Genomic DNA, 27,299 nt, shown 5'->3' with positions numbered 1-27,299 from the left:
GGACTTAAGAGACTTAAAGGTGCAGTGTGTAGGATATGGCGACATCTAGCGGTGAGGTTGCATATTACACTGTAGGTAGGAGAACTACGGTGGCCGATGCAAACATGCAAATGTCTCTCTTTAGAGCCAGGGTTTAGTTTGTCCTTTCTAGGCTACTGTAGAAACATGAAGGAGCAACATTATGGACTCCGTAAAGAGGACCCGCTCCCTATGTAGATATAAACGGCTCATTCTAAAGTAACAAAAACACAACGATTCTTATTTTCAGGTGATTATACACTAAAGAAAACAAACATATTAATATTCTATTTCTTCCAATAGATCTCCCTAAATGCTACACACTGGTCCTTTAAGTGGTATAGACTTTGCAATTACATCCCTGTCTCTCTTGACCTCAGCGCCCACCCATGACAAATGTATTTCCACGCTCACTCACCCTTGATGTATATCTCAGCAGCACAATCAATTAATCTATGAAAACAAGAAGAAGAACAGGAAGGCTCTCGGGGATCGGACACTATTACATGCATAGTTACCTTGAACTTTAATTAATCATTTGATTTAATAATCACATGCAGTTTGGGGCAAGTCATAGTCAAGTCAGCACACTGACACACTGATAGCTGTTGTTGCCTGTTGGGCTGCAGTTTGCCATGATATGATTTGAGCATATTTTTTATGCTAAATGCAGTACCTGTGAGGGTTTATGGACAATATCTGTCATTGTTTTGTGTTGTTAATTGATTTACAATAATAAATATATACATATATTTGCATTAAGCAGCATATTTGCACACTCCCATGTTGATAAGAGTATTAAATATTTGACAAATCTCCCTTTAAGGTACATTTTGAACAGATAAATGTGCGATTAATTGTGATTAAATATTCTAATCGATCCCTTAAAGGGACTGTTTGTAACTTTTTAACACGTATTAATCTACCGGGTCGGTTTCCCATGCGTGCTCGCGTGTGGCCGGAGTCTCTGCTCCTCTGCCTGCCTGCCTTCACTCACACACCGCATGCGTTCTCGCTGTCTCGCTCCACCTCACGTGCATGCACGTACATTACACACTGCAGAAGACTTCGTAGCTCTGAGAATATCTAGTGAATGTACAGTGGACGTTTGTGCAGAAATAAATGCTGCAGCTCCTCCAGACCAACAGAGGTTTTCCATGTCTTGTGAAGTGACGGGGCTCTGCAGAGAGAAACGTTATCAAAAGCCAACACTAGTATCAGCATTGATTCATGGAGAGACCTTCGTCTGGTCAGCTAACATTACTGCCAAGCAGGTGAAATATAGAGTGATATTGTAGTTTTAGCTGACATGTGTCGCCTCACTGTTTTGAGCGATGCTTGTTCATGTCTATTTAGAGCGAGCACAAGCGCGAGCAACAGGACGCTGACTTTCGTTGACTTAACGGCCACAGGTGTCGCCGTTAACAAGCATTTCTGATTCTTACAAACAGTCCCTTTAAGGTACATTTCGAACACATAAATGTGCGATTAATCGTGATTAACTACGGACAATCATGCGATTAACCAAAATTAAATATTTGAATCAATTGACAGCCCTAGTTTTAACACATATCCACCATGTGTTTTACCTCCACTGTCACTTCAAAAATTTGCAATTAAATCTAATTTTAGGGAGGTGAACCTGGAGTCACCCCAGCTATAGATAGGACGCCTATTTTTGTACTGCTTTGGTTGAATTGTACAGTGACAGTCGTGAGCTGAATGGAGAGAGGAGGAGAGAGAGAGAGAGAGAGAAGGAGAGGGAGAGGGAGAGGGAGGGAGTGAAAGAGAGAGACAGAGATTGCTCCTCAGTTGCCTTAGCAGCAGCTTCATTCCTCCACAGTCCGGGTCTGTGCACTCTGCTCTGCGCTCCTCTCCTCTCCAAAGACCAACTCCTCTCTGGTCTGGCTATTCTCCCCGTTATCACACCGTGTTAAGAGTTTAACATTCTTGGTTTTCTCCAAGTTTCACAACCGCCCCCTCTCCGGCTGTTGAATGAAGAAAAAGGCGACAAGTTGATTCACTAGCAGTGCGTCTCTCCAGTGCGTCAAACAGCCCGGAGAGGATGGCTCTGCAGCCGGGCAACGGGAGCGCACTGGAGGCGAGCTGCCTGGAGGTGATGGGCAACCTCAGCCTGGAAGTGAGCGACTATAATATGAGCTGCAAGAATGGATCCGTCCCCCCAAGACCGGGCAGAGGAGTCAAAGGTGAGGCTTTTACTCTGGTTTTTCCTCTCTCTTCTTCTGGAGCTGCACCAAAGCTGCCTCATGAATCATCCGAGCTGAGGTGTTGCCCTCTTTTTTTTTCTAAAGGGATGTTAAATAGTCAGCAGTAGATGTCACATAGAAGTGGTGTACATCATCTGAAAGCTGGAAACCTGGAGATTAATTGTTGTTGTAGTCATTAATAAGAATTACATATTAATCATCTTCATGCTCTATTATGTCTTATAAGTTGTTGCAGGATTTTTTGCATTGATATCATTTTGTCACACACATTTGGAGCTAAATTTAACAATCTGACAGTGAATATTCCCTCCAAAATAAAAGCCTAAAGATGCTTATATTTCATCTTGATCAGGTTGTTTGCTTCTAATTAAAAACTGCCACCTGTTACGGATCACCTGCTTAAAAACGTACCTAAGCGGTGGATAAATAGTCAACACTAGATGTCACATAGAAGTGGTGTACATCATCTGAAAGCTGGGAACCTGGAGATTAATTTGCTGTTGTTATAGTCATTAATAAGCAATACATTTTTATGAATCAATTCCACATTAAGACATCAAGACGTTGAGGAACACCATAGAAAAAAGTGATGTTGACGTTTGGAGATTTTTCTGCAAGAATTGCATTTTTCGGCGATTGGATGGTGAGCGCTTCTGTTGTGTAAACTGCTCCCTTATTGTCAGTCTACCTAGAAAAGCCATCCATCATCTGAATGCTCTAGGTCTCTAGTTTGTGGCTTTGAAGTTTCATGAGGCTGTGATTATCCTAGAGGTCACCACAGGTCATTTTATACAGAGAAGTTTCAAATACAATACCATGAAATGTCTCCTATGGGGACTAACATCATCACACATGAATACAGTTGGGCTCATTGGATCCACAAGAGTCTCAGCTTTACAGTGATACCCAATTTATGTAATTCAAAGACTGTCTAGGGACCCCAGTATGCAGACATATTCAAACACACCATTTTAAAATAGGTGGAAATAAAACATTTATACTGCGTGCAAGAATCTGCATGTGATTATCATAAAGTGGTCTGTAAAGAGGAGACTCGTGGGTACCCATAGAACCCATTTACATTCACATATCTGGAGGTCAGAGGTCATTACTTGTTATCAATGGATTCATTAGGTTTTCTAGTTTCGTATGATACCAGTATCTTCACTCTAGCTTTAAAACTGAGCCCGCTACAACCTCCGTAAAACAGGATAGCGGCCGGTTTTAAAGGGTTAATCTGTATTCCGCTTTGGATTCTCAACATCTGGCCTGAAACAGATGGGGAAAAAAACAAGGTGTTACACCTTTTTTATAATCTGTGCTGTCTGTTGGCACTGGGAATAAAATATTCAAGCTATTTTCTTCTTCTTCTCATAAAATCAATCTGACGGTGAATATTCCCTCCAAAATAAAAGCCTAAAGATGCTTATATTTCATCTTAATCAGGTTGTTTGCGTCTAATTAAAAAACTGCCACTTGTGACTGATCACCTGCTTAAAGACGTACCTAAAAAAAGTACCTTCCAAACATTTTCTAATCTTTTCCTCTCGCTCTGTTTTACCATAAAATGATTTGCAATCAGGAGTCTTGTTTAAATCAGGTTCCTCAGCCTCATTGCATGCAATCAATCACAGGGCAGCCCAATTTACTGTTTCTCCCTGCATCAATAACGCCACAATCACAAGCAGCAGCATGAAGCAGAGTGAGGAGCTGTTTTAATTCAAATGTTTTCTTATGATTCTCAAAATGCTGACAACCCCCGTCGAGGAGATTAAACCCCTCACCAGAGGAGACGAGGCCCCCGAGCTGCGTCTCCGATCGGGACACCACTGGGAAAATAAGGGGCTGATTAGGTAATGATGTCTGAACGTGGGCGAGAGTTAATTTCTTTTTTCCTTTTTCCCCTGCCACCGCTGCAGTATTGAGAAAATTTCAAATCTTCCTCCACTAAATAATTCACAGCCCGTTCCTCCTTCTGTGCTGCATTACTTTTATTGACCTTATACAGGATGCAGCAGCGTATTGTATAGGACCCGGAGAGCAATCAAAACGCCACGGGGCGTGCTCAGTGTTTGACCAGGAGGAATGTCCTGCTGATAGATTCATCCCATCCCCTCTGTGACACACTTCGCAAATGGTCTTCTTTTATTTACCTTAATCCTTGGTGGAGCTATTCCTCCTCTGCTGCCTCCCTTTAGGCCAACACAGGCTGATTATGCAGCTGTATTGCTGCTCTCAGATGTGATGCTCCAGAGCCAGGACAGGAAATTAAAGCGCCACCCCCGCTCCTCCACTTGTGGATTTACTGCTGTCCGATTCTTTGAATTGGAGATTTTTGTCCTTCACTTTGCAAAAAGGATTCTGAAATAAAAAACAGCAGTTTGATCAAATTGAATCTAAGAAAGTAAATATATTCAGACATATTTTCATGTTGGAGCAGAGCACTGAGCAGAAAACACTAAAGCAAAGAGAGTTGAAATGAAAAATGAAGCTGAGAAATTTATTTTCCATGCAAATAGACTGAGCTTCTTATTTATTTATTTTGCTTGTTATGTTGGGGGAAAAAAGCATAAATCAAAAATATTGAGCAATATTTCTCAGCTTTTTGTATAAAAAGGACTATTTGATAGTTGGCTATCAAAGTTAACACGATAACGCGTTTTAATGCCACTAATTTCTTTAAAGCATTAACGCAAATTGAGATTTTTAGGTTGTAGTTTTAAAGCTAGAGTGAAGATATTGGTATCATATGAAACTAGAGAACCTAATGAATCCATTGGTACCAACCATGACATACTAGCTTGTCGTGAAGGAGGTTAAATAACGCTCCAAACGTGCGTAACATTTTTGCGATTAATCGTGATTAAATATTTTAATTGATTGACAGCCCTACTATAAATAGAAAGTGATGCATTCTTATTAGGGCGGTCAACTGATTAAAATATTTAATCACGATTAATCGCATGATTGTCCATAGTTAATCGCGATTAATCACAAATTAATCGCACATTTATCTGTTCAAAATGTACCTTAAAGGGAGATTTGTCAAGTATTTAATACTCTTATCAACATGGGAGTGGACAAATATGCTGCTTTATGCAAATGTATGTATATATTTATTATAGAAAATCAATTAACAACACAAAACAATGACAAATATTGTCCAGAAACCCTCACAAGTACTGCATTTAGCATAAAACATATGCTTGAGGTCAGAGGTCAAGGGACACCTTTTGAAAATGGCCTTGGCAACAAGCTAGTATGACATGGTACCAATGGATTCCTTAGGTTTTCTCGTTTCATATGATACCAGTATCTTCACTCTAGCTTTAAAACTGAGCCCGTTACAACCTAAAAGTCACAACTTGCATTAATGCGTTAAAGAAATTAGTGGCGTTAAAATTAATTTGCGAAAACGTATTTTTATTGCTTATTATTGGAGCAAAATAACTAATATTTCCACGTATGTTGAACCAGAGTACTGAGCATAAAAAAACAATGACTTTAAATAAAAAATGAAGCTACGAAATTTCACATTACAGGTTCTATATGTACGACTTAAATCAATTCATCATTTGGTCAATAAAATGTCAGGAAATAGTGGAAATGGCAATCAGTTTCTCGTAGCCCGAGGAGACATCTTCAAATTACAAGGCCAACAATACAAGACCCAAAGGTATTCAGGTTATTGCACGAGAAAATGTTCATATTTGAGAAGCTGTAGTTAGTTATTTTTATGCCATTTTAGCTTTAAAAACCTAACGTGAATGCAGAGTGCATCTTAATCAAGTCAGTTACTAACTATACCGGGGGGACAGAGGACAGATGAGACAGAAACTCCGTCTCCTGGGTGAACATGTATTCTGCTCTCGTCCTCTGCTTCAAAGCTGCTGGGCGACTAAACCCCTTAAGATGGAGACGATTAAATACACAATCAAGAGGATCAGTTGAACCCTTTCTTTTAAAAGCCTACAAACGCTCAGTGACTAAAGGGTGGAGATACTTGAAGTTCACACCTTTATATATATTATCATCTACTCTTACCTGACCGACCTGAGACTGATCATATTTCAGACAATCACTATGCACTGTAGGCTGCTCCATTACACCGCTGTACTGCCAGACCTGCATGAATTGTTCAGCTTTCCCTTCTCTTTTAGTTTCTATAGATACTATAGAGGGGTGTGCCTTTTCAGGGAGGTGTGGGAGACACAAGGCAGGCTGTTCTCATGCACTGTTCGTAGCTATACCTACGAAAAGTAATGCACTGTAATTCATATATATCCCAAATCAATTTATATGTTATCCACGTAATTGAATTGAGGTGTCAAAAAACACCGGGCTTTCACCCAGTAGACTGCTGTTCGTACCTCATGTGAAACCAGATGTGTGAGAGAATGTGTGTGTTCTATGGATCAATAGGTGTGGCAGCAATCGCTTCAGGGTGTCGGATCAGGACACTATTGTTGTGCTCAGGTGAGAGTGTAGAAACAGAGAGATGCAGAGTCCAAGTGTAGAGTTAAGGCTGTTTATCTTGATGCAGATTAAAGCATACAAAATAATGGTGTGTGAAATGAGCCTAATGAGAAATTAAAGGGTTAAATGCGAGGTCCATCACAGTTTCTGTATCTGTGGGTACTGGTGGCACAGCGCATGATCAGGCACAGGTGATAGGGGGAGGAGGCATGCGCAGAGGCATGGCCTTTTTTAAACCAGAAGTCAACCCAAAACACAATCTTTTCCTAAACCTATCTAAGTAGTTTTGTTGTCTAAACCTAACCAAGTCGATCTTTTCCTAAACCTAAGTAGTTTTGCTGCCATCACGTAACTTCCGTACTTAAGTTACAGAGTTACTTCCGGAGTTATGTAACCCAAACCGTGATCTTTTCCTAAACTAAGTAGTTTTGTTGCCTAAACCTAACTAAGTAGTTTTGTTGCCTAAACCTAACCAAGACGATCTTTTCCTAAACCTAACTAAGTAGTTTTGTTGCCATCACGTAACTTCCGTGCTTAAGTTACAGAGTTACTTCCGTAGTTATTTTAACCCAAACCACGATCTATTCCTAAACTAAGTAGTTTTGTTTTTCTAAGATGTTTCCTGTGAAGACGAGGTTTATTTTGAAAATACTGTATGCATATAACGAGCGGAAATTGACATGCGTATCACGTGTTGCTGGACATTCGTAGGAAAACGCATGAAAAATTAGGAATAACTTTTCATACGATATCATACGAACCGTTGTATGAGGCTAAGATACTGTGTGAAGTAAAACAGACAGGTGCATGCAGGTTAGTTAATATAGTTTGTCACACTGATTTGGTCAAATTGCCCCAATTTGCACCAAAAATCACACCCCTTCTCTGAGTCAAATTTGAGCACACGGACACAATATACATATATTTAGAATCGATACGACTTGCATGTTCCAAGGATAACATTATCTCTGATGTCCATCATGAATAAATTACCATATACCTGCTTAGAAATCATGTAACACCAGAGCTTGCCTGAGAACCATCATGTTTTAAAATTGTCTTCAGGATCAAAGCAATCCAGTGGTAGTTGTAAGTACACCCACGGGTGCATTGCAAACACGACTCGGTAATAGCCAATTCTGCAAACTTGTTTGTAAACAAATTGCACAAATGTAGAAGCAAAAATATGGGTGAATCCTCCTAGAATGTAAAATGCATGATGTCCTTTGTGATCCATATTAATTCTGGAGACACAGACTGTCTGCAGTGCTGTAAGAAACTCCTGCAGCACAGAAAGGAAACAACAGCTGACGTACATCACATTATGGTAATCATTCAGGGCTCTGGAGAGCAGTTCAGTTTAGACAATGCCTCGCTGATGTGGAACAGCATCTGTAGCTGCACCTTGGCACTCTGCTGAGCTCGGCTCGTCCTTTTGAGTGCATGTGAGATAAGGTATCATGATGTGGATCTTATGAGGATTAAATGAACACCGTTTCATTTTTAGGAGGGAAACCCAGCAGTCACCTCGGGCTCTGGGTTCATAAATAAAGACTGGGAGGCTTGTTAGTGCTCAGGAGTTTCTAATATCTAACCATTCACAAATATGAACTCCCTCCTGAGTATGAGTTGCTGCCTCTCGTGCACAACCCCGCCGTGTTAGTATACGTTTAGTACAGAAAATCAATATTATGGCTTTCATATACACGTGTATCACAGATTATGAGGATGTATAGTGTCGCCTGCATCAATAATAAAGATCCTCTCAACCGTGCAGTAGTTGTATTGAGCTGTCTGCTCAGCGGCTTTATGGAGCCGTGATAGCGGAGGAGAGGAGGGAGGCGGGTCGGAGCTTTATAAGGTTATCAGTCAGACTCTGGTGGACGACTCATTTCACTGTCCGTTAATCCTCAGTCATGTGACTCGTCGAGTGACAAAGCAAATACAGCACTACGTTATAGCTGAGGTGGGACCGAGTCATTGTTTTGAAGGTCACAAGTAAGTCTCAAGTCCAGAGTCAAGTCCCAAGTCAAGACTAACTAGTCGAGAGTTAAGTCCTGAGTCAAGTCCCAAGTAAAGACAGACAAGTCCAGAGACAAGTCCCTAGACTTGACAGGCAAGTCCAGAGACAAGTCCCAAGTCTTGGCACTCAAGTCCCAAGTAAAGACAGGCAAGTCCTAAATCAAGTCCCAAGTCAAGACAGGCAAGTCCCAAGTAAAGTCCCAAGTTAAGTCCCAAGTCAAGACAGGCAAGTCCCAAGCAAAGTCCCAAGTCAAGTCCCAAATCAAGTCCTAAGTCAAGACATGCAAATCCCGAGTTAAGTCCCAAGTCAAGACAGGCAAGTCCAGAGACAAGTCCCAAGTCTTGGCACTCAGGTCCCAAGTAAAGACAGGCAAGTCCCAAGTCAAGTCCCACGTCAAGTCCAAAATCAAGTCCTAAGTCAAGACATGCAAGTCCTGAGTCAAGTCCCAAGTCAAGACAGATACGTCCCAAGCAAAGTCCCAAGTCAAGACAGGCAAGTCCAGAGTTAAGTCCCAAATCAAGTCCTAAGTCAAGACATGCAAGTCCCGAGTTAAGTCCCAAATCAAGACAGGCAAGTCCTGAGTCAAGTCCCAAGTCAAGACAGGCCTTTTTAATCTTTGGGTTCAGAGGAATGTATAAAGTATTTTTAAGTCAAGAGGCCCAAGTCCAAGTGAAGTCACGAGTCACGAGTGTTAAAGTCAAAGTCGAGTTGCAAGTCTTTTTTTGATTGTGTCGAGTCTAAAGTCATCAAATGTGTGACTCGAGTCCACACCTCTGCTTCATAGGGCTCTCTGCCCCTCTGCTGTGCAACCACCAGCAACTTTAATGTAACTTCTAAATTGATTTTTTCCTTTGTTAAGTCTGAATCTCACAAACTTTGAGGTCTCTATAGTCCGGAGGAAGCCCAATTAGTAATTGCACTGCATGGCGTCCCCTTTAGAAACACCGGTGCCTCACCTTGGGCTTTGTTTACATAGTGATTTATGGAAATCGAGTGACAAACACCTCGACTGCATGTTTAATTCAATAAAGAAATCCCTTAAGATGCAGCTCCTCTAATGGCTACGTGGTGCTCGTTCAAATGAGACTATATGAGGAAACTCCCAATTAATCAATTTTTCAACAAGTTGGGGTCAGAAAAGTTAATTTCACTTCCTTTAATAAGTATTTTAGTGGTAATTACAGCAATTAAAACTCCATTAATTACATTAGGAAGGCTGGAAGAGGTTCGTTTGGGGATGCATTCGCCTTGATTGACGCACGAAAAGGTGCATGAATGACACGATAATGCGCGAGGCATTTAGCGTGCAATAAGAACGCCTTTCTTGGTTTTTCATGTATTATTTGGTGGTGTCTAGAAGAAAGTTGGGGAAACCCTTGCGAGATGGTTAGGGTTAGGTATTGATCTCGAATAGTTAAAGGTCAGTCATCGAGCTTGAATATTTAAGGTTAGTTTTTGTAAGTTTCTGCAGATCTCGGATCAGATTTCTCAAATTGCAGGATTCCTTCTAGACACAGCCGACTCACTTGTGCGCCATGTAGTCTGTGAACGCATCTGCGTAAATATGCTACGCTCAGAGCTAGTGACGTTTAATAAAAAGCGAGAAAGACTGCTTATGGCGGGTTGAGGGAGAGGTGAATGGGTCCAACAAACACAGGACTTTTTAAGTTACGTTAGTGACGTGTTTTCCGTAGTTATGTTACGTTGTTTCCGTACGTATGTTACTTAGTTTATGTACTTATTTCAAGCCCAAACATGATGTTTTTCCTAAACCTAATTGAACAGTTTTGGTGCCAAAGCCAAATTGGACGTTACCGTTGTTGCATGGCGTAAAGATGACATGCGGAAAGCCTACAAATGCATTTGTTATGTGCTATTTATACACCTTCCCATGAGAGCAAAACCTTTTTTAAAAGGTTCATGTATGTTATTATTGTGTCCCAAAGTGGTTTGTACAATATAACCATGCACCATTCCACTGCCGATGAAGTCAAGTTCAAGTTCTCCTGTTTCTAGCTTTAGGAAAGATTGGTGTTTGGTCATCGTTATTGACTGAGCTGTCCTGAGGCACCTGCCTTTTTACGCAAATCGCTAGTTCTTCACCTGAGCTGCCTTTGCTACAGCGGACATACACATGGCATGTAGCCATTACTGTTGGAATCTGAGGCATCTACACACACCATACCATAATAATTAGTATGCACCTTTATCGGGAACATGGAGTCTATAATTTACAGTTTGCAGCCAGCCTGCCCGTCCAACATTAGCAGGCATCTGGCATCCTGTCATTTATGTTTGCAGAGACAGCAGAGTGGACGGAGATTTACGGGAGAGGCTTCAGTGCCGTAACTCTGCTAAATGCCTCTCTTTAAATAGACATGAGCTCACACCTATACTGTACATGTGCTCTCTGCCATCCCAAGTGTCCTTTCTTTACATGCTTTCAATGAAATATTCAGTATCTCACAAGATGTTAATGAAGCAGCGATTGGAGAGCAAAACTCTGTCAAGGCCTTGTGGGTAATTTAATATGTGCTGAGCTTGTTCGCACACTACAAACAAACTCTCTCTCCAACTTCCAAAAATGTCAAGGTAATGAAGGATCAATATTTTCCTCTCATGGGAAGACCATGCTGGAGACTAATTGAGTTTAACTGTGCTGACTGTAACAGTAACTTGCCTCATTACGGCGATAAAATGCGATACAGACACGCAGCACAATGCTAAATTGCTGTCAAAGGATTCATTTGCCACCGTGTTTTTTAAGAGTAATGCATGTGTGGAGCTACAAAGAAGGCCAATAGATCAAATCTGCAATAAGTCAGACTGTCATAAAGCCCACGGATTCAGTTTGATCCAGTCAGTCTCTAAAGGATCTGCATACCTGACTCAAGGTGAAAGGAGTCTTGATATTCAGTGATCGTGCTTCTGTGATCGTGATTAAACTGGAGAGGAGGTCAGAAGCTTTTGATTGGATGTGTTTTAGGATTAGGGCTGTCAAAGTTAACGCGATAATAACGCCACTAATTTCTTTAACGCATTAGGGGGCTCAGTTTTAAAGCTAGAGTGAAGATGCAAACATGCGCTAAATTTTGGCGAGGAAAAACTGTCATGGCCATTTTCAAAGGGGTCCCTTGACCTCTGACCTCCAGATTTGTGAATGAAAATGGGTGCTATGGTTACCCACGAGTCTCCCCTTTACAGACATGCCCACTTTATGATAATCACATGCAGTTTGAAGGTCAGAAAAGTCTGCAGTCTGTATACATTTGTTGTTTCACTGATGTTTCTGACCTCGAGTGGCTGCAACTTGTGTGTGTGATGCAACTATTTTATGGCACGTGTATTGCTCAAGACCCAAGGAAGAGCAGTGTTTACTGGAAAGTTGTTTGTATGTTTTACTAGAAAGGAAATGCACTGAAAACATTTGTCAGACCTATGATCGGAGCATATGTTTTATGCTAAACGCAGTACCTGTGAGGGTTTCTGGACAATATCTGTCATTGTTTTGTGTTGTTAATTGATTTCTAATAATAAATATATACATACATTTGCATAAAGCAGCATATTTGTCCACTCCCATGTTGATAAGAGTATTAAATACTTGACAAATCTCCCTTTAAGGTACATTTTGGACAGAAAAAATGTGCATTTAATTTGCGATTACTTGTGATTAACTAAGGACAACCATGCGATTAATCGCGATTAAATATTTTAATTGATTGACAGCCCTAGTTAGGGCACAAGACATGCCGTGAACTCTCCGAACTCTGTATTGTAATTTGGAAACAGAGAGCGTCTGATTGGATGACGTGGATTTAAAGCAGAGAGTGTTCTGTGTTGTAAGATAAGGATTTATTGGCAGTGTTGACACAGATCTGGCATTGGAAGCACTCTGAGGAAAACATTCAGGCATGTTTGTGTTGAAATTTTGGAGTGTTTACTAGTTAAAAGTGAAATGACTCCAAAACACAACCATTAATGGTGATAAGGAAACAGATGTTTAGATGTGGCCTAATAACCGGCGGGTCCTTCTGCCCGGAAAGCCTATCAGAAAAATAGATTTCAAAACACAGACTTGAATCGAGACAGTTTGTGCAGCTGATGAACACCGTAAAAGGTAAATTACAGCAAAGGGCACAGACAAGTTCATTATTCTTAGCTTAAGTTACAATGTTTTTATTCACCTTCCTGCCAAAACCATCACATTAGCCGGGAGTGCAAGTGAACCAAATATGAAAATGCAATAAACCATATTTCATTGCAGGCTTTATAAGGATCATCTTATCCTCAGTCCCACCATTTCTCCTCTGTCACCGAGAGATTACACTGTCACTGATATGAGAAAATGTTTTATGAGGCTACAGAGAAGTCAGCCAATGATGGATTTGTTTGTCTCTTGACTTGAGGACTTTTTCTCCCAAAAAAGATGTTTTTCTCGCTGACTTTCCAAAAGTTAATAAGAATGAAAATGTCATTTAAGGTTCAACAGAGTTGTACTCTGGGAAATGTGATTGCGTTAGAGTGGTTTCTGTAATAATACAGCTGTCAAACTGCATTCATGTGATGAAGTGGTTGCACATAATCAGCATTAGAGAGAGCTGCATCCATATTTATGTTGAAGACACCCTGTGGTGTTTTCTTGGAAAAGCCTAGAAATGTGTTAAATGTTCTTTTCGAACATACTTGCAAAGATGAATTTTAGACTATTTTGCAACCTGCCTTGTTTACATCCATGTTTGCTAGATCGCAGCTCTTCATCCCTGTCTTTTCTGACATGTCGCTGTGTTTCTTTACACATTATCGCCACCAACTGTCAATCAGTGGAATAGCATTAAACTGATGTACAAGATGCTATATTTAAACATTGCTCAATAATGCCACGAGTGATCAGGAAGTCCGCAAGGTAGCTTTAAAGGTGCCATATGTCAATGTTTCTCACTAAAGACTATCCTCGAGGTCTGACAAATGTTTTCAGTGCATTTCCTTTCTAGTAAAACAAACAACTTCACACCGCACTTCCTTGGGTCTTGAGCAATATACCTGCCATAAAATAGTTGCATCACACACCCAAATTGCAGTCACTCACGGTCAGAAACATCAGTGAAATACACTCTGGTTCACGGGAAAAAACACACTCAAGTCGTAGTTACACGCAGTCAGAAACACCAGTGAAATACACTCCGATTCACGGGAAAAAACACACTCAAGTCACTGTTACTTGCAGTCAGAAACACCAGTGAAATACACTCTGATTCACGGGAAAAAACACGCTCAAGTCGCTGTTACTCGCAGTCAGAAACATCAGTGATACTGTAAGCAAGGCGATATATTTTGATTTTTTAAATATAATTTTAGGAATACTGTAATAGTATAAAGAACACACCAGAAACATCATTTTAGAGTAGACAAAAACAACAAATGCATACTGCATGCAACATGTTTTTTGCCCCCAAAATGCATGTTATTATCATAAAGTGGGCATGTCTGTAAAGGGGAGACTCGTGGGTACCCATAGAACCCATTTTCATTCACATATCTGGAGGTCAGAGGTCAAGGGACCCCTTTGAAAATGGCTATGACCGTTTTTCCTCACCAAAATGTTGCCGGTGCGTGGTGTTTATTCATGTATCAGGATGCAGCTCCATCAGTCAATACATACAAATATTCCTCTTACCCCGCATCCCCTAATAGATTCCTTTCAATTGACTTGCTGTCCTAATGAAGTCGTGTTAATCCTCTCCTTAAGATAACACAAAGTGAAGTGATGAAACTTTAACGCTCCTTGCGGGGAAACATAATTATAGTTGGGACAGCCAACAGGACACACTCAGGCTAACAGAGGTTAAATAAACAACCCTGACATAAGCAGCAGTGTTGAGCCCTGGGTCATGCCGAAAATGTTCCACCCCAAAAACTCCTGCTGCACACGAGCCACCTTCTCAAACGTGATGTATTTATAGATGCTTTTGGATTTGAACGCAGCTGTCACGCTCGAGGGAGTCAAAGGAACCAAAGTGAATTGTCCTGCAGACGTTGGGCTCAGGAGAGCCAACATACCGCTGGTGCTCAATGAATAGATAATTCCATTTTCACTCGGCTGGGTCGCTCACAATCTAACACAAAGGAAGCCGCTGAGCTACGGGGACTCCCCGCCTGCTGTTTGTATAGGAAGTCTCACTCAAGTGAGTCCTGATTATGCATACATCTGGATATCAAACTCTTGTCAAACTTGTCAGCTGCATTGCAGATTTATCTCTGAGCGACTGACACAAGGTGGATGCTGCTTTTATTAACTTGACCGTGATGTCAGTGTTTCGGCTGATGAAACTGCTCTCAATGCCATCAGAGGATTTTCTTATCAAAAGAATAATTCATATGTGCAGTTGAGGGGTCTCTCTCAGATTGCAGAGGTGTTTAACATGCAACCTGCGGCGTCCTGGGCTTCAAATCCCTCAGCTACTCTTATCCTGTTCCTCTGCAGAATGTTCGATAAATGAAAAACTATAACTGGATGTTGGCTACCACCTCTTAGAACATTTAAATATATATATTTCTAACAAACTTTTCTAAAATAGCACATAAAGTTTGGTGCAGCATGGGACTATTGCCAGAGAGAAAGACCCTTCAAAGGTGTTAAAAATAATTTATTTATAAGGATAATGCACATGAATCAACATTTTTGTATATCAGTGTTAGCCAGCTGGCTAATTTTCAACCGCAGTCCTTTGGCAAGACGCCCCGACACTAATGAAGTTTAAGAAATACCAACACAGGACGGTAAGACGATGAAACTACGTTAGCAACTAAATCAGCATTCTCAACGAATGTGCTTTTTGCTGAGCAAAGGGAAGCAGCAAAACACTGATGCAGTGATATGATAACTTCCACTAAGTCAATGTTTTGCAAGTCAGAAGTAATTTTTTGCACTAAAGTCCTGAATCAAGTCTAGAGTAGGGTGACCATGTTTTCGACCCTTAAGTGTACCACGCGTTCATAAAAAACACTAGATAAACGCAGCGCAAGAAAAGAGTTCACGCCACTGTGCCATAGGAAAACAATGGTTTTGCAGGTGACGTGTCTCCGTGTGATTGGGGCCTTACGCAGCGATATCTATGTGAAGTTTGCCACCATAAGCTACTAGTCATACCCATAGATATATTAAGAGAACTGGATACAGCGTTGGAGGCGGGGCCCCGTTCATTCCTATGAAAGTTGCTCAGTGGTGCATGAAGCGAAAATGTCTCGACCTCCAGCCTGGAAAAATACCCGCATCTTGAACAGGCGCAGTAGCCTCCGCTCGGTCACATGACTCGGTCACGGCGTCCCAACGTCACGCCGTCGTCAGGGCGTGCGCTCCAGCCTCGGTCTGGGTCTCACTCACGTGAACAGAGGAAGGGAAATAACTCTGGATTCTGCTATTAGTGCGTTTTAAAACTTTAAAACCAATTTTTTGGGGGCTATTAGAGTGATCGTACTGGGAAGTTGATTGACCTAAAAAAAAAATTTGCCGCTGAGTTACAGACGTCTCTTTCCCAATGTAAGTCTATGGGAAAAAGTGTTTTTGGGCCCAATGCATCACATGACTGACACGGAAGTTGCAGTACCACCACTACGAGAGTTGTGATCGACGACTGGCGCTCTTCCTGAGTTGCTTGGTCATACCAGACCAAATATACGTACTGTACAAAAGTATTGAATAGAGCTATGGTGTGTTTTATTGCTGGTGAGTTCAACTTATCATTTGTAAGTGTGTTGTAAATTTCTTATTTCTGTGCATACATGCATGTAATATGTAGCTGCTAGCCTGCTCTCTCCAGAAGTAAAACAAAATCTGCCTACCAGAACCTCTAAAGCTGCCGTCACATGATGAGAAATCTGCTCTTCGCTCACTGTGAGAATATGCTGTCAAAAAGTGCACAAGGAACGCCATTCACTGTTTATTGGCAACAACAACAGTTGGAGCTGTTATGCCGTTGGTTGCGCTTTGAAAGGTCACCAGCAACCGAGGTCAAAGTTGAAATAATTTGAACTTTGAATGCAACGGCCCATTTTTATTTTGTGAGCACAAGTATTTCTTATGTGAAGATGACAACATTATAATAAAAATACAGTTTATTGTTTTGTGTTTGGTGATCTGAACATACAGTACTGAACATACTGTACTGTTTGTGTCCCGGTTCCACTCCTCGTGAGGATTGTGTGCCCTCAAGGTGACGTGCAGCGCTCCGTCTGCAGGCTCTGCTGCAGACCTTTAGACTCCTCCTCATGTCGCTGTCTTTAATCAGAGGACTCAGTCAGCGCAGCGCACGGCCGGCCCCGACCTTGTCCCGTTGGTTACTCTCAACCTCACGCAGACTCGCTTTGACAGGCCGGTGTGAGTGAAGGGAGCATCCCAAAAGCCCTCGGGCTGGGCCGCCCTGCTCTCGCTGATGCTCAGCTGTATGGCAGCGCGGACACAAGGGACCCCGTGTGAAACACACTGATTTTAGAGGACGGTTTTAAACATTTTATGGGTTATTTGAGTAAAAAAACAGAATGAAAACAGACACAAACTGAGGGAAAGATGTGCATGATGGAACTAATGTTTAATTTCGATCTTGTTCTTCCAGTTATATTCCCAGTTTACCACCTGACATAGTCTGTTCGGCAGCACTCATGGTTGTCTTCATCTTTTTCTGTCAGTATTATTACTTTAATTATAATTTGGCTCACAGGGCGAGCAGGAAAATATTGTCACTGGTGCAATTTAAGATGTTGATTATGTGAAGTTATTCTGTCTTGTAATAGACTTTGGTGTTGTTTATGCGCCCGGAGTCTTATTTCCCAGGTGTGCAACCTGACAAAGCCTGTTCTCTTCGTGTATTGATGTTATTTTCGCACTTTTTCTTCTTCTTATTTTACGTCATTTAATACGTGGGTTGCTTGAATGATTACGAGTAAAAGCACCGACGGCATACAGATGATGAAAATGATTGTTTTTGTCAGTCTTTTGTCAACCACGCAGTTCATTTAATGGATCAATCTTCCTCTTCTGCCACTTTTTATTTGTTCCTCCACTTCTTCCTCTTTGTTTATTACTGTTCCCAGTTACATTAAACATTTTGTTGTCTCTCGCGGGTACAAGAAAAACTGGCGCACTGAGAGGTTTTGATGAAACAAGTTAATATTTTCCATTTTAGAAGACAAGACATTCATTCAGCGTGTCCCATTAATTCACAGCTCTGGTAATTCACTTGTGCAAATGTGCTTCCTTCCTGAGCTATATACAAAAACAGATTGTATAAGTGATGTCCTCTCTCTCTCTCTCTCTCTCTCTCTCTCTCTCTCTTTGTCAGAGATGGACTCGTTCCGCATCCTCCTCTACTCCCTCATCTTCCTGCTCAGCGTCTTCGGCAACCTGCTGATCATCGTGGTCCTGATGCTGAACAAGCGCATGCGGACCGTCACCAACTCCTTCTTGCTGTCGCTGGCGGTCAGCGACCTCATGATGGCCGTTTTCTGCATGCCCTTCACCCTCATCCCCAACATCCTGGAGGACTTCATCTTCGGGGGCGCCATGTGCAAGACCGTCTCCTACTTTATGGGTGAGGATGAGTTACGAAGCTGGTTCGATATTCTGGGAAATTCATTTTCCTGAAAGGATTGATACCTACGGTCTAAAAAGTGAAGACAGTGCTGAAGTGTCTTAAACCTGCATTCTTTCTAGCAGCCAGCAGGGGGCGACTCCTCTGGTTGTAAATATAGAAGTCTATGAGAAAATGAGCCTACTTCTCTCTTGATTTATTACCTCAGTAAACATTGTAAACATGAGTTTATGGTCTCAATCGCTAGTTTCAAGTCTTCTTCAATACAGCATGATGTTCATTTAGTAAATTATGGTCCCATTTAGAGTCAAATAGACCATAAAGCAGGGGATGCTTTAGGGCGGGGCTACCTTGGGATTGACAGGTCGCTACTACGGCGTCTGTCCGGCCTAAACATGTTTTATTCAGCGTTCGGTTGTACTTAACTCCACCCTCTGGTTTTGTCTAATAATTTGTCTAATATTTTATATGTAAGCTTGTCATTACAGTCAAGGAAAGCGTCGCAGAGTAGTAACTGATAAATAATGATTGTTAAATGATGAACCAATTGAATACTGGCGTTTTATCTAACTGTCAAACTGGAAGAACAAGATTAAATATTATTTGCATCATCATCATCTCTCCCTCGGTTAGTGTCTGTTTTCATTCTGCTTTTTTAGTCAAATAACTTATTAAATTATTAAAATACGAATCAACATAGAACATTTTCTGTAAACAGCAGCTGGTTATCTTAAGATTAGTATAAAGTCTGTCATCTCCAGGAAGTCCTGCACACAATCCCCCATTATCGTTTTTGTACAGATTCAACAAGCAAGACATAATGTGTTAATTCATGAGTTTTAGGAGATGCTGGCGGAGCCAGACTAACAGTTATTCCTTCTCCATTCAATATTTAAATGAAATGCTAATTCGAGTCGCAGGAAATTGCCCTATTATTTCCAAAATCATTTACGGATATGAGATGTCAGGAACAAGAGAGAGATCAAATGAATCTAATAATGTGATATGCGAGCGAGCAGGTCATTCAGAGACTGGGTTAAAAGGCGTTTTTCTTATTCTACAAAGGAGAAATTGGCTTTTTTCTTTTTTTTGTGGCTGGCAGCCGATTAGAAAATGTGCCCCAGCTTCTGAATCCTGCCGGGAAATTGCTCGATATCTAACAAGAGCTCTCGGAGAGGCTTTTCTCTGAGCTTCATTGTGCCTGTCAGAGGGTAACCGTCGTGCTCGCAGTGCTCGGACAGTCACACGTCTTCGGGAGTGTGACTGTGCGATGAGCTGGCTCCCATCAGGCCAGAGTCGAGGTGCCACGTGAGGCCTGAGTCACACCGAAGGCAGCACGGCGGGCAAAGAAACTGAGATCTGCCGCAATACTTCTGTGCCTTCGCTTCGCTTTGAATGGCTTAGGAGAGGTATTGAATCGCGAGGTCCACAATCCTATTATTGCCTCAGACAATGCGATGCACCATCTGCGAGGACAGGCTTCTCCTTTTCAATTACTGGGTTCTCTGAGCTGTGATAAGGAGGAGGAGGAGGAGGAGGGCAGCAGCCTCGGACTTTAAATACAAACCTTTACGTGGCCGCTTTGTCTGATATTTTATATGTATGCTTGTCAAGGAAAGGGTCGCGGAGTAGTTTGATAAATACTGATTGTTAAATGATGAATCACTCAACCATATGAATACTGGCATTTTATTTAACTGTGAATAATGACTTGGACGTCCTCCACTGCAAATGTGAAAGATGTTACTTCCTGAAACAGACACTTCAAAACGGCGATGACATCTTAGTTTCTCTGCACAATGCATGCAATGATTAAGAGTCTGAGGTCCAGATGAGGAGCTAACTGCTAACAGTTCTGTGTACTGGTCAGTTTACTACCGCCCGCTGGTATTTTGTTCCCAAGACTGTACCGCCATTTCACTCAATTGAGAGTTACTGAAGGGGGAAGAAAGTTCTCAGAGCTGGTGAGCTTGCTGACTGTCAATTAGATCAAGACAGCTGCGATGTAAGCCGGCCAGCAGCCAGAGGAAAGACTCGGGCGGCCAGCCTTGAAAAAGGAGCCCCCGCAAGACCCCACAACCAGTAAGAGGGCTTCATTCGGAGCTGGAGTTTCAGCAAGAATGGTTTCACTAATGATGCAGTAGGCATTTATACAGTATGGTTCCTCTGTGTGTGTCTTCCTCTGTTATTCTATAATTTTTCAGTCAGCGTTTTCCAAAGTTGACTTTTTTCTTCTGCATCACTTAGGTCCTATCTATCTACCAGTCCTATCAGAGTGCTGAATATTAGGATTTTTAGTGACGTCACGAGAACCGATCGGTACAAAGTCATGGTCAAAATTCTGAAAACATGACGGTACTCGTTTTTAACTACTCACAGTGGACGCATCCAGGCCTGGAGACACACCTTATTTTTCCACATTGTGAACAACAAATCCGTGTTGAAATCGGCAGGAGAGTTGGTTAACGTGAGTTTCATTATGATGCGTTCAAGCTCTATTCAGTAAATGAGTAAATAGGTGAAGGTAAATTATAACGTTATCATTATGTGTTCAAATTAGAGCTGTCAAAGTTAACGTGATAATAACACCTTAACAGAAATTCGCTTTAACGCCACTAATTTCTTTAACGCATTAACGCAATTTAGGATTTTTAATTATCCTTTTAAAAATACAACGGGCCACCAATCTTTTGGAGGTTGTAGCAGGCTCAGTTTTCAAGCTGAAGTGAAGATACTGGTATCATATAAAACTAAAAAAACAATGAATCCATTGGTACCAACTATAATTTACTAGCTTGTTGCGAAGGAGGTTAAATAACGCTCCAATCTCACGCTAAATTTTGACGAAGAAAAACTGTCATGGCCATTTTCAAAGGGGTCCCTTGACCTCTGACCTCAAGATATGTGAATGAAAATGGGTTCTATGGGTACCCACGAGTCTCCCCTTTACAGACATGCCCACTTTATGATAATCACATGCAGTTTGGGGCAAGTCATAGTCAAGTCAGCACACTGACACACTGACAGCTGTTGTTGCCTGTTGGGCTGCAGTTTGCCATGTTATGATTTGAGCATATTGTTTCATGCTAAATGCAGTACCTGTGAGGGTTTCTGGACAATATCTGTCATTGTTTTGTGTTGTTAATTGATTTCCAATAATAAATATATACATACATTTGCATAAAGAAGCATATTTGTCCACTCCCATGTTGATAAGAGTATCAAATACTTGACGAATCTCCCTTTAAGGTACATTTTGAACAGATAAATGTGCGATTAATTGTTATTAGATAGATGATTTTAGGGAATCATGACCTGTTTAACTCCCTAATACTAGTACAAAGTGTATTTTGCTTTGTTTTTCTTATATCGAATTGGGTATCGAGAATCATGGAATTTCACCGGTATTAGTATCTACTGCTAAATGTCTAGTATTGTGACATCCCTAATTATTTTTTACTTTAAAAATCAGTGATTGTTAGTGTGTAGTACTTTTAAATCACCGGAAGTGTTTGTAGTCCAGAGTGGTTACAGCGTATGCCATATTTTTATTCAACCAGGCAAGTCAATTAAGAACAAATTCTTGTTTACAATGGTTGCCTGGCGTTTATAGCAGCAGTGATTCTGGCCTTGTGCAAAATACCGTATAAATGCTGCTCAGTATGTGCATGTAAACACCCATTTCAATCAAACCTCCCCCCAATCTGAACCTCCCACGAGCAAGGCCTTCTATCAGGCAAACCAATCAATACTCAGTATCATTGTGACCGACCTCACCCATTGATCGCGCGCCAAACCTGCCCGGCGAACTCATCTACCCTTTGCAAACTCATCTGTTAGCACACGGCCATTAGACATATAATACGCCATCCATCCTTTGACTCTCCCGTTCCTCCGCGCATCCATCTATCCGCCTCCCCCCTCCAGCTCGATAATCGCGTGAATCATAGCCCCCGTGCTGCCTCGCTGGCAGTTATGAGATCGATGTTGTAATATTCGGGGCGGGTGCGTTTGTCTACGTGTGCGGTCTTCAATCACATTTATGTATCCGGGTTTTTGTTGCTGGTCATATGATGCAATTACTAACCTACTTACCAGCTCAGTCTGTCAGCCCCCCCCTTGGAGGTGCAGTCTGCATAATGTATTCGAATTTGGTTTTTTTCGTGGCTTCCAGCAAACTTGTACAGAGCTGGCTGCGAGCGCGTCTGCCACCTATAACACATTCATTCCATTTGTAAAGTTTTTTATGCCTTTAAGGCTTCTTCAGGGCAACTTTCAACTGCTAAGAATTAACAGGCGTAGTTTCAGCTGAGGAGTCTTTTCCCCGCAGGTTGAGGGGCGCTGAGAGACCCTTCCACTCCAAACTTCACAGTTTCGCTCAAAAGCCAGTTATCGGGAGTGTTCGCCCGACTCGTGTTTAATGAACAAGAAAAAGGATTAGATCCTCTTCATCCCGAGGAGGGAAGATGCGGTGCAGGGGCAAAAAATGGGAGCATTTAGTCGGTTAGTTGGCTGGTAATTAACTCGGCTGCACCTTGTCTGGAATCACAGACACGGAGAGAAGCTTTGATCTGAAAACCCAACTAGAGAGGGCTTTCTGCAGCAATAACTGAGACATGCATATAATGGGAAACTGTCCACTCGGTTTAATACAGCAGCATCTATATTGAGATTTGAATATATATGTGAAATGAAAGGGAGTGCTCTTCTTAATGCACTGCTGCGTAATGCACATACAGTATTAATATATGGGAGAGTATGATCTATATAGTTGCCACAGTCTACTTTAAAGTGTGTTAAAGATTTCCTGTTTCATAACTCTTCTTTAGAGGCCGAACAAATTGCTCGATCAGCGCTGCTGATCTCGGATCAGTGTTTGCTTCCCCCCGCCAGTAATAAAAACAGATGCTCAAGTGGACCTGGACTGAACTGTAAAAAAAGGGTTGATGAATTCTACCCGACCGCTCCTGGACGAGAATCTAATCCCTCAGACAAGCAGCGCACTAGTCTTTGAGCTGTGTCATCAATTCAAATCACTGGCGTATCAGCGCTATACATCACCTGGAAGTGCACTTCCTTTCAGTATCAATGTGCACAACATCCCAGCGATCAGTCTTTATAAGTGTAGGGCTTGAAAACATCACTCATGTGGAGGACCAGTGGCTCCGTCTCACACAGGCTTCAGCCTCTAACGGGGCTCACAAGCTGAGCTGCTCATCCTTATGTTGCCATGCACTGCATATGAATATATGTTGTATAGGGATGTCCATAATTAACCGTTGAAGCGTTAACCGACATTAAGCATTTTAACCGATTAACGCTATCGATTAAAACGGTCAAAAGAAATGTTAATAATTAACTCAAAAACTGAGCGGCTCAGAGGAGCGGCTCATCACTTTAAGGAGAAAAGGTGGTCCGGAGGATACAGGAAGTCGGCTGCGGTGTCTGGCTCGCTTGAGCGGAGCGGAGGAGTTGTAGTTTCGTAGCATTCATTCACCGACACATAAACTGTACACACACTGCTACACCTACGTTCACAGCTAGAACGCCATCAACAACCTCAAACGCACCACCAACACACATACACACGGTCTGTTGGAGACTCGCTAAAGTTACAAAGACTACGTGTGCAGCGGCGAGCACGAAGCTGCCGGCAATGCTAGAGCTGCTAACGAAACACAAATACACACACTGTTTGTTGGATACTTGCTAAAGTTAATCCGGGCAGACAAAGTATCGTTACGCCGGGCAAACACACAGCTGACAACCTGCTAAACTAAACTAAATGTGGCTGCATTTCCGCGACACTACACGCGGCATCGTAGCTGCCAAGTTGACGCTCCCGGACGATGAACTGGGGACTCCCGTCAACGAATATCTGTTGTGCTCCTGCAGCTGGTACGAGGCACAAATCTTGTCGGTTAACGGTTAATAATCAGTTAACGAGGGTCGGTTATCAGTTAAGAACATAAGCATCCCTAGTCCCTAGTCCTGGCCTCATAAGAAGGTCATATAGCCCGACTCCTCATGCAGGTTTTGTGCTGGTTGTCCTACAGATGTAATGTGTTAATTAGTAAACAGGCTGTCAATTTAATCCACGTAATCGTGAACTAGGAAGTATAAAGAGCGACAAACGCCACGTGTCACACATGAAAGTACTATTGATGTTCTCCTCTGACGCTCAGCGAGAAAGCGACTAAGCACATTCCCCCAGAAATGTCAAACTGTTTAGAACTTCTTTCTGCACAAAGGCCTTGAAAAGCGCTTCTTTTATAATTATATCTCCGCTTTTACCAACAATAGTTTTCACTGCTCTCTTCATAACTCCCTTTGTCTTTTAATCCTGCTTTGTCTGTTTGTTTTGTAAAGCACGTCATAAAAGTGCTGTATAAATAATGCTTCGTCTTTTTCATCTTCTCCTCGTTATTTTTGTGGCTCCTTTTTTGACAAAAAAAAATAATTCCTACCTCTCTGTGTTCCACATTTTCACAATCAGTGTAAGCCGGCTCTTGCTGGGCATGACCGCCTTCAAGCATCAACAAAAGAAAAACCCCCCGTGTGTGATTTGGTCTTTCTCTGTGTCTGTGCTTAGCACTTGAAAGAGATGTGTGGGTGTGAGACTTATTGTGAGAGACTCTTACGGTGCCGGTGCACTGTTAAGATCTGCATGTGCTGACGGTGCCACCCACCTCCTTCTGTTTAGCCGGAGCTGGAGGGGACTGCTTTTCAGCTGGTCGGTAGAGTACAGTGGTTGACAGTCAATCAGGATTGTGTCACTGAACATGTAAGAAGGATTCTCAACAGTGAAGGCTGACAAAAATAGAAATTGTAACACCAGTTCTGTGATCACAGGTGAAAGCTGCTAACGAGCCGTCCTGCTCTTCTGAACACATAAACACATCTTACTTACATAACTTCTATTTGGTAGATAGTCATGGCCTAGTTTGGGGGGTATAAACAGGCACACAACGTTCGTAGCTATACCTGAGAAAAGTAATGCGCTGTAATTCTTATATATATATCACAAAGGTCTGAAATTAGCACCCGCCACCTGCCAAATGCGGGTAAAAATCGTCAGGACATCCGCCACAAAGTATGGAAACACTTTGAGTTTCACACGTTGCAATGAAAACTCGGTCACGGGCAGGAAACGTCATCGTATTGCGGTAACGTGCAGTCGAGCTGGCCGTCATTCTCATCTCCGTTGTCAAATCTTCTGACGCTACAACTGTAGAGCACCCATACACTGACATTTATGTTAAATGCATTCAAATGGCCCCGATGGAGCTGACCATGGATGGATAAAGAGAACAGAGCTGATGGGAGAGCTAGAGACCACCTTGGAGAAGTTGGAGGATGTATACACGTGTGACTACATCCGGTTTTCAAAATAAGGTGTTAACAAAGGGAACTGTATATACAAAATACATATATAAAAATAAGATTAATTAGATTATATTCACCAGAAGTATAAAACATTACATCTCCCTTATAAATTAAAAAGAAAATACCACTAATTTGTGAGGGAAATGTCTTTATTCTTTGATTTTTGGGTTGCTGGAATTTTTTTTATAAATAATTCCTGACAATGATCCTGATATATTTGACTTCAGGACATCTCTGACTACATACTTGCTGTATTAATTTAGATATTTTTCAAAGTAAAAGTCCCTAGAAGTGTCTGATTCAACTTTTTCCCATGGTCTAGTGTTAAAAAAAGTTAACAAAGATCGCAATAAATCGTTATATTGAATCGCAATACTTAAAAAACGCAATACATATCGTCCCAGCCCAGAGTTATGAGGAGCTTTTTATATAAATGGATTTATGGACATTCATTCATATCATCTAATAATGATAACCTCGGAAAGTGTAATTCAGACTTAATCTAAAAATACGTCTGTGTTAAGACTTTGAGAAAGAGTACTCTATCTGATGCAAATTGCTGTAAAGTGTTTGTGAACGGGCCAAAACGGCGGACTAAACAACAACATCTAACTTCCTGTTGTGTTTCGAACATGACATGCACCTGTCTCTTTCATCTCACGCCGTATCTCTGCACGTCTCGTCCCGGGGGGAGATGTGCCTCACCGTTTGAAAACCCTCTGCTCTGAGCCAATAAACCCAGTGGTTTTGGTTTGATGTAGTATCCTGTCACGTCTCATGTCAGTGTAGCAGCAATCAAAAAAATTACCCTGCTCGCAAAGAGCTGGAATGCTTTTAATAATGCACGGTCTCTCCGACTGCTCGCGCAGCATAAAAGGCATTCAGACGTCGTTTCGTGATGATGATGTTCCCTTTGTTCTGGAGTATCCCTACCAGTCAGCTCCTTTGTTCTGTTAGAGCAGGAATATGATAAGCCGTTCTCCTGTCTCTATCAGACTCCACATCAAATCCCACATCACACTTCCCTTTTTTCTCTAAGTAACACATTTTGCAGTCGACTATATACCCTAAATCCTTAATCTTTCGGCGCCTGATAACAAAGCTTATCACAATAGAAAGGGACGTTATCGTTGTTCTGCAGGAGAGGCCATCGCCAAAGGCCGATCGCGGAGAGGATAAATCGTTCATACAGCAGTCCACCACTCAAATATGGTTCCTGCAGATTGAATTGCACCATAGGAGTATGCATGACTTCCTCCCTTGAGTGATAATGCACAGACAGGATATGTTCTTCCGTCGTGAAGGAACAACGGATGGGGATTAATGTGTTGTTGCTTCTCGTAGCGACAGGGGATCAGCGTGGTGAGTTTATTCCTGGGGGGGTGTGCTGGCGACACGCAGGTATGGGTTTATTAATGCTATTTGTCTCGCCCCGTCTCGCCCTCACAACACAGGATACACACTGACGGAGATTGCTCCCCCTCCACTGATTATGCATATTCATACATGCAAATACAGCTTGTCCTTGGACTGTCTCTTAAGGAAGTGAACCCTTGTTGAACCCTATAGATGAAGTAATAG

At 41.8% G+C, this 27,299-nt stretch overlaps 1 protein-coding gene across 1 annotated transcript in view; it reads left to right on the top strand.

The window, feature by feature from the left end:
• Positions 1 to 2,083: 2,083 nt before the first annotated feature.
• cckbra (cholecystokinin B receptor a) overlaps positions 2,084 to 27,299 on the top strand; it is a 38,328-nt gene continuing 13,112 nt past the window's right edge. The window contains exons 1-2 of the mRNA XM_037761753.1: positions 2,084 to 2,225; positions 18,084 to 18,332. Of these exons, the coding sequence (XP_037617681.1) occupies positions 2,084 to 2,225; positions 18,084 to 18,332 (391 nt within the window). The remainder of the gene's footprint in view (positions 2,226 to 18,083; positions 18,333 to 27,299) is intronic.

This window comes from Sebastes umbrosus, chromosome 24 (genome assembly GCF_015220745.1).
Source record: "Sebastes umbrosus isolate fSebUmb1 chromosome 24, fSebUmb1.pri, whole genome shotgun sequence".
NCBI lineage: Eukaryota > Metazoa > Chordata > Actinopteri > Perciformes > Sebastidae > Sebastes > Sebastes umbrosus.
Note: the sequence above shows the minus strand (reverse complement) of the source record. Positions and strands in the feature narration are given on the sequence as shown.